This window comes from Pieris rapae, chromosome 14 (genome assembly GCF_905147795.1).
Source record: "Pieris rapae chromosome 14, ilPieRapa1.1, whole genome shotgun sequence".
Classification (NCBI taxonomy): domain Eukaryota; kingdom Metazoa; phylum Arthropoda; class Insecta; order Lepidoptera; family Pieridae; genus Pieris; species Pieris rapae.
Window position 1 is genome coordinate 6,033,408 of NC_059522.1, and position 15,614 is coordinate 6,049,021.

The 15,614-nt window shown below is 32.4% G+C and overlaps 1 protein-coding gene across 2 annotated transcripts; it reads right to left on the bottom strand.

The window, feature by feature from the left end:
* Positions 1–6,101: 6,101 nt before the first annotated feature.
* LOC110994483 (extensin) lies at positions 6,102–14,399 on the bottom strand. 2 transcript variants are annotated; one of them, XM_022261134.2, is made up of 6 exons: positions 14,243–14,399; positions 11,206–11,264; positions 10,754–10,817; positions 8,544–10,618; positions 8,254–8,295; positions 7,414–7,572 (listed from the first exon to the last, which is right to left on the bottom strand). In XM_022261134.2, the coding sequence occupies exons 2-5, from the start codon at positions 11,217–11,219 to the stop codon at positions 8,277–8,279; spliced, it is 2,172 nt and encodes a 723-aa protein (XP_022116826.2). In that variant the 5' UTR covers positions 11,220–11,264; positions 14,243–14,399; the 3' UTR covers positions 7,414–7,572; positions 8,254–8,276. The 2 variants fall into 2 exon arrangements, with proteins under 2 accessions (XP_022116825.2, XP_022116826.2); XM_022261133.2 differs by lacking the exon at positions 8,254–8,295 and having other exon boundaries at positions 6,102–7,572.
* Between the last annotated feature and the right edge of the window lie 1,215 nt (positions 14,400–15,614).

A 15,614-nucleotide genomic window follows, 5' to 3' on the forward strand; every position in this document is an offset into this window, starting at 1 on the left:
CTCTCGAAGTGTTGAATCGAAATATTTTCATTTTCGACCGTGTGATTTTGGCGACCATTGTTGATTTTTCTCTTCACTGTCTAAAGTTAGCTGAATAAAGGAAAATAGTGGGGAAATTGGAAATTCTGATGTGACGAAACTTATTCAATTTTTAGTTTGAACATTGCCTGTTGCCACCAGCATTAACTTGGATATTTAGGCGGGTTATTGAATATCAAGAATATGTTTTTAAGAGTTTCAGGTCATGCTTTATCGTAAAACCCTTTGCAAAATACATTTAATGATTAATATGATCAATATAAATATGATATATGAATATTATAAAGCTGATTAAAATATATATATAGCAACAACCAGGACTTTCCTGAACTGAGGAACTAAAGGAACGAAAAAAGAACCCTTTTGTTAGATTATAATTTATCGCCTATGTATCATCACCACGCCTTGGCTAATTCAATTCAATTAACTCATCTCTAATTTTCTTACAATCAAAAAGTTATTCGGCTTCTAGAAGCATCGGCCATTCGTACGCAAATCCCATAATCGTCTATTCACGCAAAGTTAAAAAAAGTAAACCACAAAAACCCCGATCGAGAGTTCCGATCTTTTTGTGTAACTGATTGTAGCGACTGTTTATTAAAATCAAATTTATCTCAAAAACACGCAATGTGTACTCGTACGTCGAAATTTTGAATTTGGAAGGAATCTTGTTATCATGGCATGTATTTTTGTTACGTAAATATTTCAATAATACTTATTAACAAAAGGTAATCTTCCATATACTACGATACCTGCACTCGTTAAATTATGTATTTATATATCACTTCGTTATATTAGTTAAATAATAATTTAAAAGCAATTAACTTAAAATTAAGTTAACTTCATGTTATTGTACTAACAAGTTACAACCTATTTATTTTTTGTAACTGTTTAAAACATTCTGTGGATGTTTTTATTTGATTTAATATGTAGCTACTGGATGCTGTGAATTTATTATTTTTATTCCTATCAGGCTTAAAGCTTCAATCAATGGCCACGATGAAATTTGATTTGATAGGAAACTGTGATACCAGTTCGCAATTTGAATTAATAATTCAAACATAGTTTCAATAAAATTATGACGGAATGTTATCAATTTCAAATAGTATACTAAGAAGTAGCATGAACAAGGCAACATAACTAATATACAAAAAACAGTCTTGTACCAATGCAAGTTCTGTAATTTGTTCTAAATTTGTCAGGTTGTTCGGCCCCTGCATATGTATATGTGTGCCTGAAATGTGTGACATAAACATTAATTACCCCAGGGGGTAACGAAACTTATGGCAAATATTTAAACCACAGATATCATTCAAAATGTACATTATCAAGAAATTAATGATTTCGGAAGCTTTACCTGGATTAGGCGCCTGAAAGCCGACTTATATAAGACTTTATTATAGGGTACAAGTTTCTCTCGATACGAAGTCCATTAATAGTCTCCAAACACCCAAATAACCAACATAGTCCTAAACATTTAATATACTATAAATACTCAAGCTAATTAACTAGAATTCTATTTGGTAAGGGTCTGATGAGGGCAGGTCGAAATTAAAATCTAATGTCGTTAAAGTCCCAGAAAGGATTTCGACCTTTAGTTTAGTCCCCATTGTAAAATTGTATATTAATTGTTTTAGGAATAAAGCCTTTCAATCTTTAGAAATGTAATATATAGTTTAGGTTTCTTATATACATTTCTATCCTTGTTACTTTCGAGAAATATCTATCAAGGATATCGATCCTTACTTCCTTCTCAATTCAATTCAATTCAAAATCATTTATTAATTTATAAAACACAATGTACAATAATTATGGACGTCAATAAAGAAATACATATTAAATGTAAAATTAGGGCATAGAACAGACGAGGAGAAGTGGCAATAAAAATTCTGTCCATTGAGCGGACACCTCGGAGCCTTTTCGAAGCCTCCTCGAGCTTTTCCAAATATTTCTATCCATTCTTTTTTTTCTCCATTCGTCTATTGCTAACGTTGCTATATCTTCTATCCACCTAATTTTGGGCACCAACTTTTCCTTTTTCTTTCTTGATTCTTTCTTTTTGTTTTATGAGTATATAGTACATATTTTATTGGCTAGTAAAGTCGTACATTACTGTTGTTCATTATGTTAGTCTTTGTTGCGTTCATTTGAAACCAATAGAACTCGCCTTGTCCATATGCCTCTAATTCTTTAGGAGTTTCTGCCAAAATAGTGATGTCATCCGCAAACCCAGTAAAAATATACGCCGGCGTTTTTGTTCGACCTTAGAAATTGGTGAAGCTGTATCATTTATAAGCGATAACGACTACTACGTCATTTATTACTCTCAATATTATATATATACTACTATATACAAAGATATACCACGAAAGGGATCATTTAGGGTTAAGGTGCCATCATTTCTTTAATCACCACAATATCAATTAACCTTTGAGCAATAGGGCGAACCCAAAATGACACCTCCATATAATACCAGTTCATTTTATAGGAACGCCGTCACCTGAGGTAATAGGCTATCGGCCGGTAATCTCTATGCCTGTTCGTTCATGAAATTGTTAATTAACGAACAATGATCGTAGACAGGTTATTGTTTTATTTCATTTGCAATTTGGGGTTGATTGCAGAAATTATGGTAACAATGTTTTGCTAGATCACGTTCTTAATACGAACCATATATTTAATGTATCTCGTACATATTTCAATTACGAAGTAATAGTATATTTCATTACAAGTGCGGAAAGCCTGTCATTGCAAAGAGTTCCGACAAATGTCTACCCGAGCCGAGGCGCAGCCGAAGGTGAGGGTTGACAGTCGGAACAAGTTGCAATGACGGTACCGCACGTGTACTGAACGACTATTTTTAATACAGTTGCGAAAAAATTAAGCAATTTCATTAAACTATTTGCTTTTATTCTCTTCGCTCTAGGGAATAAATTTGTTACACGTAGATATGTAGCGACTTATATGTTTTCGGTACATGGTTCTCATTTTGTGCAATTATACTGAGTTCGGGTGTTATTCATTCAAATAAAATATCGTCGAAATTACTCATTTTGTGCAACAAATAACTCAACTCGCAAGAACATTTTTGGAAAATGGCGCCAACCGTCAAAGAATATGAGCAAAGCTTTTTTTCTTTTCTTCACCCATTCTGGGTAGGCAAAGGGAACTTGGCCCATACAGCCAATTCTTCAGCAGACTATTTTTATTGAAAAAAACCAAATCTAACTCAATCCAATCATTAAATCTGATATTGAAACAAATGTAGCTTCTTTTTAAAATATTTGCATGAATCATAAAAACTTCTGTGATTTTTTTAGTAAAAACTTCATGGTTGGTTTTTTCTTTTTAATATTTTTTTATTAATAGAAAATAAAAGAAACCTAACCTAACTTATTGAATCCAATTATTAGTAAACTTTTTAGAAATACGTATTTGCATATATTATAAAATTCTTTTTAATATTTTTTTAATTGATATGAAATGTAAAGACACCTAACCGAACTTATTGAATCCAATTATTATATTTTGAATTCATATATCATAAAAAGTTCTATGAATATTTTTAATAAAACCTTCGTGGTTGGTTTTTTCTTTTTAAAACACGTTGTTTTGACAGTTGGCAAAGAGAACGCACTAGTGCGGGAATGGCAAAGAAAAAGCACGAGTGTGTAATAGCCCTCTTTCCGAACGCTATACCTCCCTGCAATATGCCACTTTTTGAGCAACTGTATTAAAAAAACAGTTTCACTGACGGACACAGAGTAGGTATATCAGTTAAGATATAATCATTATTCTCAAAGGAATCTTTTTTTATTATTGATGGGCGCGAATAGAATTGCATACTTTACGGTCTTTGGCTAATTTTTTTACACTGATCGATGTATTTTTTTAGGGTAAACAAAGTATTATATGAAACTATATTATGTATTTTTTTTATAGAACAGGGGACAAACGGGCAGGAGGCTCATCTGATATTAACTTATACCATGGACACTCTTAATTACACTTGTGATTTAATATTTCATTTTGTTGTAGTCGCATGAACTATTTTATACCCGTATAATATCATGTAAAATTTAGAATGGTTTATTTATCGGGTTTTTATTTAAAAACTAAACTATAACTTGTAAAATTATTTCAACATTTACTATAAACTTTATTGTTGGATTCACACGACGGGCAAATATATAAAAATAAATTTTATTATTTATGTGACGTTCTAAGTGTGAAAGATTTTATTTAAATCTGTCCAGTAGTTTTTGACGTTTTTCGCTACAACGATTGTTTCCTTTTAATAATATTAATATATAGACTAAAAAATGTTTCTGTGTACATTAAAGTATAAAATCATTTTAAACTAACGGAGGAATCTGTTTTCAACGAAATTTAGTTTTGTTTGGACAAGAATAGTAAATCGCCGATGCATATGATGTTAAAGACAATGAAAATTTGCGTCACAGTTTTGGCAAGCCACTGCGGTAATTTGTTAAGCACGGAATACTAAATTCAATTTTACTAAAATGTTATCATTCACATTCATATAATTGACTACACCCAGCGGTGATAACACATGATTGGGATTTAAGACCTGGCAACTAATCTCTGCATCTTTTCCATCAGTAATTTTCTTTAGAGGACTTTAAGCCAAACCAACTGAATGAACCAACGGAATGCCAACTTTCCTTCACTGTACGAGCTAATGTTATGAGCGATCCGCTAATGCAATGCGCTAATTAAATACCACCGTGTTGATGTTACATAAATACTAGTACTAAAATGCGTCAAGCGATGAATTATTATACCTTAAAAATTACCCATATATCAGAACAATGCTGATGCGTATATATTGCAATATATTAAAAAGTGAAAAAATACATTGAAACGCTAGAGTTATTCCTCAAATAAATACTTACGTATTTTTCAAACGTAAATTGACGTTACAAATGCGTTGATAGCCACCGTCATAAGTGCTGATATTTCTGGAGAAATGGCATTGAACCGTATTCTTCTCAAAATGAATAGATTACGTTTGTGACTTAATAATTAATAGCTGTGTAAATAATGTTTATTTCATATATGTTTCTCTGATTAAATTGTTTTGAGTTTTTTATATGCTTTATGAGAAAAAAACAAAAAACTTTGGATTCCAAAGTGATTTGAATAAAGAAAAAAAGGCTTAATTTCAACGAGTCATATTAATGCGTTGGAATGAATTTTTGACAGCCTCAAATGGCGACATCATAATTGCATCTTCCTTTTTATTATTTAGATTATTCATATACAAAATATTACAATAGCATATATTTTTTAAATCCCGTACATTTTGGATTGAAACCCTTCTTTAGCTTTCTGTACTCTGTTAAGATGATTATGTAACGGTCTTGAAAAATAAATGTTCACTTTAAACTATACAAATATCATTAATACCTCTCTCTATTGAAATACATCGTCATTAATACAAAAAGCTACGTAAAACGGAGTAGTTTTGCCAAGCGTTCTCTTATGTATTTTGTTTGGCTCGAAATAACTAGATGGCGCTAAAACTGAATTATTGAAAATACATATGTAACTACTTATATTGTATTAAATAGTACTGTTACAGCTATATCCTCTAGTTATTTATTAGGGATAGCGTAACAATAGACAGTATTAGATGTAATATTTAATTTACCTATGAAATTGGAGATTTTTGTAAACATTGAATCGAAGTACAGCCCCAAATTATCTACACAATTTCGCCATTTTCTGCGGCGATTTCAATATTCACAATGTAAGTGCATATTGTTATCTAATTGAAAATAGCAAACCCCGTCTTAAAGGGGTTTTAAATATAATGATACATAAATATTTAAAGCAATTATTAGCTTTTTCATGAAAATTCTTTGCTTACATGGCAAATAATACTCAAGTTGAAGTAATAATTGCTTCTGGTATAGAAGGCTAATCTGTCTAAGGCTAAATGTGTCTATCTCATACCCCAAGGTATTCAAAAAAAATAAAAACATAAAATTAGAAAAAAGAAGGGGGAACACAAACGATATTTGTAAATAAAACTTCCATTTGGGTTTATTGTTTTAATAATAATTCGTTCTTACCGAGTTATCTTAAATAGTAAATAGATTTAAAATACTTAGAAAAAGATCACACTGACTAGATTGCCACACCCCTTGTCTGTTTATAATTATCGTGGTAATATGACATTATTCTTGAAATTCAACAAATCTTGGGCTGCTGGCCTTGCCTCAATACAATGATATACATGTTTTAATCAATTTTAAAAATAGTGTTTTTGTACTTCTTTAGTTCGTCTTCTAACAAGGCGATCAACTTTAGACAAACTTTCGGAAAGTCAAATATAGAATTTTAGTAGTAGGTAAAATCTATGTATTTCCCAAGAATAATGTTATAATTTCCTTATTTTAGTAAATCAAACCAAAACCAGATCGTTACGTTGAAATTTTTCAAATTCCAAAACATTGTTAATTGGATTTTCTTTTTAATAATTAAAGGTCTCTGGCCAAACGACAGTTTTTTGATGATATTAGTAACAATAAATGATAATGTCATTATTAAAAGTGCGGACTTGTTTATAAGGATTATATGATAATTTATATAATTTAATTGGGTTAATTAGAGACATTCAAGAATATAGGATTCAAGAAATGTTGGAGAAATGATAATATATTAACTAATCAAAGTAAAAAATGTTACCAAATATTTTATCTAATTCTATTAATGTTAATAACTAGCTAATACAATTATAATTTATCTATATTATATAATATGCATTACAATAATATTCTTTGGTGTTTTAGCTGTTTTTACTTATTTTACGATTAGTAAGATCACAAAACACGAGCGTTTCATTAATTAAGATACTTAAACGTTTATTTGAATAATAAAATATAAGCTATCTAAATATTAGTATATATAACTTACAGTTATAAAATTTATTCTAAGCAAGCTCGCATTTTCCCGCATATAAAGAGTTCAATGACTCCATAACATACAATTTCACTAAAACCATCAAAAAGAGGCTTGTTATCCCAAACGCAACCCAAGATGATCATGTAAAAGATGATCAAGGTTATTTAAAAAAAACAAAGCGACGTTTGTCATCTTTAGACACATCGTTACGTTACGTTTAGAATACGGGCCTTTATCTAGTTTTAAACCTTTAGTATTCTATATACTTAATCTATTTATAATTATTAGGTGATATATATACACCCCAAGCATATACATATATAATATTTTAATAAACTCTTTAGCTTCAAATGTGTCGTCATTGCGTATGTATTAAGTGTATCAAAAATCCAAAAGATAATCTTAGTTATACGTAATATACAATTTAAGAAAAAAACGATAATATAATGTAAAACTCTGTGTGGTCGATATTATAAATCCGTATAGCCTCTCCTATCTTCTATTATTTGTATATCATCAGACCCCTTTCCCTTTACGACCTGCAGAACTTTAAAAGATGACTGGCGCTGCGGTTCCTCTTGAACTATCTTGTGGTAGTATACTCTGAAAAACATATGAATAATATTAAACTTAATTAGGTGCCGGTATTTTCATCCATTATGTTCATTATATAAAATCAATAATAAAGTTGATTTTCTTATTTACAATATTGCATTTTACAGGTTTACATGCTGCAAGTATCGACCATCTGTGAGAGGCTGGTGCCTATAACGGGTCTTTAAAATTCCTGTGGTAACAGATTACCAGCCTTCCATCGCGGATAGAAAATATACAAAGAGATGACTACATTGTATGTCCTCCATATGACATGTTAAAACAATTAATGTACCAATTTAGAATATTATTTATACTTTTACGACAACCTCAAAAATAAACAACAATTATAAATTATGTATTTTAAAGTCATAACAGATATGCAGATGAGATCAGTTTCTGCGCCTTTCAAACCAAAATCATTATTACCGGCAATTTACCCAGGTTTTGTAAGTGGGTTTGTAAGTATTTTAAACTAACAGAAAGCTATAATTAAAGGCTGAACAGTAAAAATCAACTAACTACTACCATTTTATCGAAAGTGTTACAATTAGATAACCAATTAAAAATTCAAGCGAAAATGATTCGATTAGTGTAATAAAAACAAAATTAGAGCATGTTAAAGCGCTAAATATACAGCAGGCGTAACTCTGACTCATTGGTAGAAGCGGTGCAATAAAATGTATTTACTTTGGACAGTGCAAACGACGCCCCTAATACCGGCCACCGAAGCTGAAAATCATAAATTAAATTCAGTTTCCTTCTCTACTTAGCCATAAGACCAAATAAAGGAATACAACATGTTTCATAAACTCTTAAAACTAATCGTATTTAAGATTTTAAGTAAATATTCAATGCAATAATAAATAAAGTAGATACAACGTTTAATTTATCAACTCCTGTTTTTCAATTACTTGCTTAGTAAAGTAAACTGACAATTGAATTTATATTTTTGGATCCATTGTACAAGAAATACAAACCTTTTGTTTCCGCCACCATTGCATCCCTCGACTTGAATTGGTATTATCCTAGTTTTTGGTTGACCGTCCTGACTCTGGAAAGTTCTATTAAGTGTTGGTAGGTCTCGTTCCGCTGATCCATCATCAAGTTTTACTAATTGTGGTGATAAAACTCTCATGATCCGCTGAGTAGGCTGTGAGTACGGTGCTTGAGACTGATGTGGATTCTGTGCCGTAGGATTTTGCTTCATATCAATAACTATCCTTAACTGAGGTTGTTGATTTCCTTGTTGTCTGTTCCTCGTTTCGGTACTGGATACTTCCATCTGTATTGGTATAATTCTACTTGAAGGTTGCTGCGGAGTATTATCACGTGGAAGACTTTTCCTATTCTCTGAAGGCTTGGTTGACCAATTAGGTTGTGTTGTTTGTTGATATTTTGGAGGGCTGACTACGTCACGTACGCCTTTTTGAATTTCGTTACTCTTTCTTACCCATTCTGGTTCTTGGTTTGCGTCTCTCGGAGGAGTTTCAAGTTCTCTAGGTGATATTTTGGTCCCATCTAATGGCCTCTGGCACCATGCAGGAGGTGGTGTTTTAGTTTTTTCTTTCTGTGATTTTACCCATGGAGGCATCGACTTTGGACTCTCGGGGCAATAATATACAGGTTCTTCATTAACGTAAACGACTTCTTTTTGAGATGGACTATTGTTATATTGAGGTGGTGGGGGCTGCTTTCGGGGTGAAACGGGAATTGATATTGACGATTGGTATCTCGTTTCCGGTGGAGAGTTGGGAGCAGATCTTTCTGTTTCCTGTGATCTCCAAGGAGCGGAGTAATTACTTGGCCCTCTGTTTGTTTCTTGATTTACCCTAGAAGGATTATTTTGCACTCTTTCGTTTACTTGATTCGTATTTCTACTATCTCGTTTCCACGGCAAACCTCCATGTAAATTATTTTCGGATTGATTATTGTTGACATCATTGCTTTTCCATGGTGGAGAGTAGGCCTGAGGTTCGTTCTGATTGTTGTATGCCTTTGGTTGAGGTTCGCGAGGGTGTCTATTTAAAGTGGTGGTACGCCATGGGGCTTCAGTGTATTGAGGATTTTCATTGCTTGTGTTAGGATTGTAATCATTTTGTATATTATTTATGGAATTTTGTACATCTTGACTCTTCTGTGCAACTCTTGGCAGCGTGTGACACACGTTGTTTATTTGTGGATTTTGATTATAAATAGGTGTATTTTCTTGTTTATTTGGTGAAAACGGCCCGCGGTTCAATTGCGGTGACTGTGGATTAGTTTTTGCAGGTGAATCTCTTTTTTCTGGTTGTCGCCAATGACTATTAGGAGTTGGGGAGTAAGGTGTGCCACTAACCAATGGTGATTGGTTTCCATAGGGTTGTGGGCTTTTATTAAACTGTGAATCTTGGCGAAGGAGAAGTTCTCTTGTAGGTGGTGAACCATTAACTCCTGGTGACATGCTTTTTTGGTTACCATATTGTGCCTCAGGCCTATGAAGAGGACTGTCAGGAGAGTGATACTGATTTCCATATGTGTTTGGTCGTTGATAATTATTCTGTGGCGATCCAAAGCTCTGTGGAATATTTTGCGGTAACTTAACAGTTAATGGACTAGGAACCTTATCAAGAAATTTAGGCACAGGGCCTATGCGTTGTAGTTCAGCTTTTTCAGCTTCCCAGTGATATGGGCTGTTGGTTTTTCTGAGCATGCCAATTGGATTTTGGGGTATTACTATCTCTGGTCGTTCTCCTAGTGCTGGCGGTTTCGGAGATTTGTTATTAGGAGCTTGTATAACGAGAGGGGGAGGTGGAGGTGGGGCTGGTATCTTCATTGGCGGTGGAGGTGGTGGTGCTGGACCACCTTGAGGTTGATAGTTTCCATTTCCCTGTGCCATACATCCGTACGGTTGTTCCTGTTCTTCTAATGAACGCTGTCGTGCCATTCGTCGAGCCATACTTGGCGTTCTGATCTGAGATAAATCTAATCCCCCAGGAGTGTAGGTAAAAGGCTTTTTATCCTTTGTCATCATGGCGTTTTGTATGCATGCTGGCGGTTCATTACTTCCAAATTGCTGAAATTATGAGGAGAAGATTGAAAAAATATCACGTCTAAACAATCAGAGCAAATGTTTAGCTTATTTTTGATTACTTATGAGTATTCTTATTATGGAAGTAATTTTATCATAAACAATTATAATTTTACTTACATTTACTTGTGTTTTGCCGAAGTTTGGGATTCTGCCGATGTGACCAGCGGGCGTGGGCCCGTATCTGGAGAACAGCCAAACATTATGTTATTTTTGTACAATACGACAACTGGATATTAGGCAAGTGGATAAAGTTGACCTATTCTGATTTAGGTACAGTATTGTTCAGAAACATTTATATCTTGGCTGACCTATTTTAACAAACAAACTCTTTTTGAATAGAATTTACCTCTATATTGTTAACTAATAGCAGCAGAGTGTGTCCAATGTATTCTACAACCTTGTCGCTTGTTGCTTACATATATACGCTCGATAGGTATATATTTCTATAATGTACACAGGTTTTTAAACAGGTATTTAAGATCATCACTTTTGATATGACTTGATATAATTTATCTTGTATAGAAAGCAGTAAGTATAAATATAGAGCAGAACTAAATAATAACAATTACCCGTTTTCAGCCATTTCGTTGATGATCTAGTGAGTGCGTGCGCAGGACGTAACCTCCAACTGTAAATGAGATCACCGTCCACATTAACATACATACGACATACAAAAACATATAGTACATAACCGGGCAAAAAGCTTCAGTTTTCATATTTTTATTTCAGCCATGAAATTACACCCGACCGATGCAAGGCTGATACAATATATTAAAATGTATAACGCAATTATGCTATTTTAAAAACAATCTTGCTAATTTAACAGATAATGGCTCTAAACATACTCTATTTGCACGTTCCAGACTATGTGTTCATGTGTATAGGGGTTAAAAATACAACCCCAAATAGTCAAAGAATTTATCGAAAGCGGAATGCGGTGGTAGAATTTTGGCACTCCAGAATTATAGCTGATGGCTTCTAGCCAAGCTATAGTTAGACCAACTACGCTTTCCAATAGCAAACACGATCTACAAATTTCCATTTCTTTCAAGCCGTATTTACAAATTGAATAAATATTTGCAAGAATGTGTCAAAATGGGTCTGGTTTTCGTCTAGTTTCTCTGTTTTATTAATTATTTTTATTTATTTATTACTATCAAATTATTTAAACTATATAGAATTTAAGCGATATTACGTTATTGTTTTTTACTATACGTTATTTACGTTAGAGATACGATACCTACATATTTATATTTGTTCTAAGGAATGATGATGAGAGAATGTTTTTTACCATTAAAATCAACAATTTCATAACTAATTCTGACTGCTCAGGAAAATTTGCTTGATGCATGACTTGACATGACATTTAAGATCCCAGGATTCCTATATTTATCTTGTATTTATAGTTTTATCACCTATTGGCAAACACAATGTACACTTATGATCATCAAAAAATAAATACATATTAAATGCTTATAATTTAACATTTACAGCCAGTTCTCAAATCAAGGGCGTAGAACGGAAGAGAAGAATTGGCTTTAAACTCTGCGCCACTCATTGTAATTACCAAGTTTTTTATTTTACACCATGTTTGTAGGTATACAGTCACATTGTGTAATGGTTTCAGCTTCAGACCCTGCATGGCTGAAAAGCCAGACAGGGTCCTTCCTAATTTGCCAACTCCTAACATTCTTACTTGGCAAAGACGGTACTGGAATGATCAGTAATATTCCAGTACCGTCTTTGCCAATTTATTATTAAATCTTGGCTATTTAGAGCAAGGCAGAGAAATTAGGTCTTTGCAGATATACAAACAACAGGTGTTCAACTTAAATGTAATTGCTCAAATGAGAACACGATGTAATTTAGTCGGTTTTAAAAGTAATATTTCATTTAGGTCATATCTACCGGAAGATACAAGAAGTAAATAACTAATACTATAAAAACTGCGGAAATTCATGGAGAACATATTTCGTTATGAATAAAGTAATGATTTAATCGATAGCTCTTGCGAATTTTGCTAGATATCATAAACCAAAAGCGTTTGTTCTCTTTACACATTAAAAGCTATTCTTTTCAGTAGCAGAAACCACTGGCCAGCTGGCCCTACTACTACTCTGGGTTTTTGGTTTCAATTTAAATAAATAAAATATATAATATACATTGTCATATATTTTTTATAAGTTTAGTCTTTGCTATAACTGTTTTTACGTACCTATGTCTGGAACTAATAATATATTTAATACAATACCAGACGGCGAAGCTCGCCAGAGAATACCTGTCGAATTACGCATCAAGTTTACGTGCAAACGCATTTGAAAGGTCGTCACTTTGGCCCAGGTACAAGATACAAATTAGTCACCCACCTCCAGTTTCCGCAACACCTGGAGCTGTACTATTATGTTTCGATAATATTTGCAAGTTTAAACAATTCTCTGATTTAACTAATTAAGAGGCACTTAAGCTATTGAGTAAATATTTAAATCAATGAAGTGGGTTAATAAGGTCTTTTACTGCTAATCGGGTGTAAAATGTAAGTCAAATTAGGGACTTAATGAGTATAAGCAATTTCACCTCAACGTTGCCTGTATAAATTATGTCTTATTTATCCTTTTCTATAATTTATGCTTAGGCCTTTTTAACGTATTTCAGAATTATACATTATAATAAAATTAACAATATACTCGGAATTAAATAGTAGACCATAATTATATAAGACTTTATTATCTTGAAGTCAAAAACAACAAACGATTTAAGTACAAAAAGTTTTCTACTGGTTATAATTCAATTTTTATGTGTTTGTGAATATTTTATTGTTTTTTTGTAATCCGTTGCATAAGGAATACGTATCTTAACAATTATTGTACCATAGAGGCATCTATTTAAGCAACATATTTTCGTGTCAAATAAAACTCAAAATAATTCCACGATAATGCAGTTAAAATATATACCTGTTAAGTAAATGCCGCGAGCTAAATCTGCTCCCTGACTCAATCAATTACATCGGTTTTCATTACTCACGTCTTATGTATATCTTACGCGTAATCCAGGCTATAAACATTTATATATTTATCAGACAGTACGAAACTACATATTCTAAAATAATTCATTATTTATACCGATTAACATTGCATTGAAAAAAGAATATAAAATGATGAATTTCTTTCAATATTATTGCGTTTTAAAAAGCCCATTACTAGCTTTACAGTCATAAAATTAGCGGCGTTTGAGTCACATTCAAATAATTAATTTCATATGTCCTGCCCAATTTCAGTCACAATTTCGTAAAAATATATTTTTTGAAACAATAAGTTTTTATTCGAATTTACGTTTTTCTCTTAATACAATTCAGATGAAAGAATACTCCTGAATAGATCATTACTTTAAAACAAAAGCTCAAGAATACTAGTCGCAGTAGTTAAAATTTTGAGAAAAAATTAACAAAGTTGTAACGATTTTGAAGAAAATTTATTCAAAAGCTTGAAACTTCAAAAACTGGAATAGAATACAATGAAACAATATTCACGCAATTTTTACGGGTACTGCGGCTTACTTACTAATTATATCAAAAAATACTCTTATACGCATAAGAGTTGTTTCACATACCTTAAATAGTAATAAAATCCTAATAAACACTAAACACGTTTGGGGTAACACGGTCCCGTGTAGAAGGTTCGTTCGTTCGTAGCTGGCGGGCGCCCGGCCAGTCGCGGCTTGTATGACCGTCCGCCCAATATAGAGTAGGGATGGGACGATGTCGATAGAATTGGAAAACTAAAACGTTACAATGCGTGATGCTTGCCCACGATGATTGAATGCAATCCTTTTCTATAGTAAATAACCTGATTTTAGATACAAATACCTGATCAAGACTTGACATTTAATGATCGACATTATTTAAAAAATGGAATTACTTTTAAATTAATAAAACCTTGTAAACTGTATACACGTACGGTTAACATGTGAAAAGGAACAAAAAATGGCAATCGTTATTCTAGCCAGTTACCTACATTATCTGATTGTTGCCTCTTGAATTGTTTATGAAAAAAAATTATCGATACACTTCTTTATAACCTCACACTATGGCGAAATAATTTACGTATATCTTTATCACAGGTGCATCACTACGCCCACAACCAAGCTTCAGACTTCAGGTAAACAAAACTTATTCAGTTCACGGTTGCACACGTTACGTTTCAATGAATTTTATATTATTTTAATGTAAAATGATGTTATAGAAACGGGTTTGGTTGAACGAAATTTTCAAAAAAACTTGTGTATTGCTAATAGAAATTTGGATATAAAACCTCAACTTCTTTTTTAATGTTTAATGAACATAATAAAAAATAAAAAAGCCTTTTATTTCTTACAGCAGAACAAGAAGTTGAATCAAATAATTTTACTTACTTACTTACTAATGTTAGTTTTGTTAGTAATTAAATTTGTATCCTAAATTTTGTGTGCTAGTTCTTTTAAATTATTATTCTTCTGTCAAAAGTCCTCTATAGGTAAAGGCCTCCTCCAAAGATAGCCAGTCCTCTCTCGATTGGGCTTCGAAGGGCTACTTGGATCCAGTTGGGACCAGCTGTTTTTTTTTTATTTCGTCTTCCCAGCTAGCCACAGGTCTACCTCTCTTTCTTTTTCCCTTAATGAACATATTAAACTAAATTGTAAGCATATTTTATTATGTGCTTAGTACAGGCACATAACAAATCTAATAATCTAAAAAAAATAGAAATAAGAAAAAACATCTTATCCTGAGTAATAAAAGTAAATTTATTTTAAATCTTTATTCAAGCTTCAATATCTTGAAATCTCAATGTAACTAAGCGTGGTAAAAATAGGAGTTTTATTGAACGGAAATAGCTTTTGGCACTCAAGCAAGGTTTTCGATGAATCATTGAGACAAGCCTATCGGCTCGAAGAATGATTATTTAACTATAACCACAATGTTATTTATCACACGATTGTGATTTTA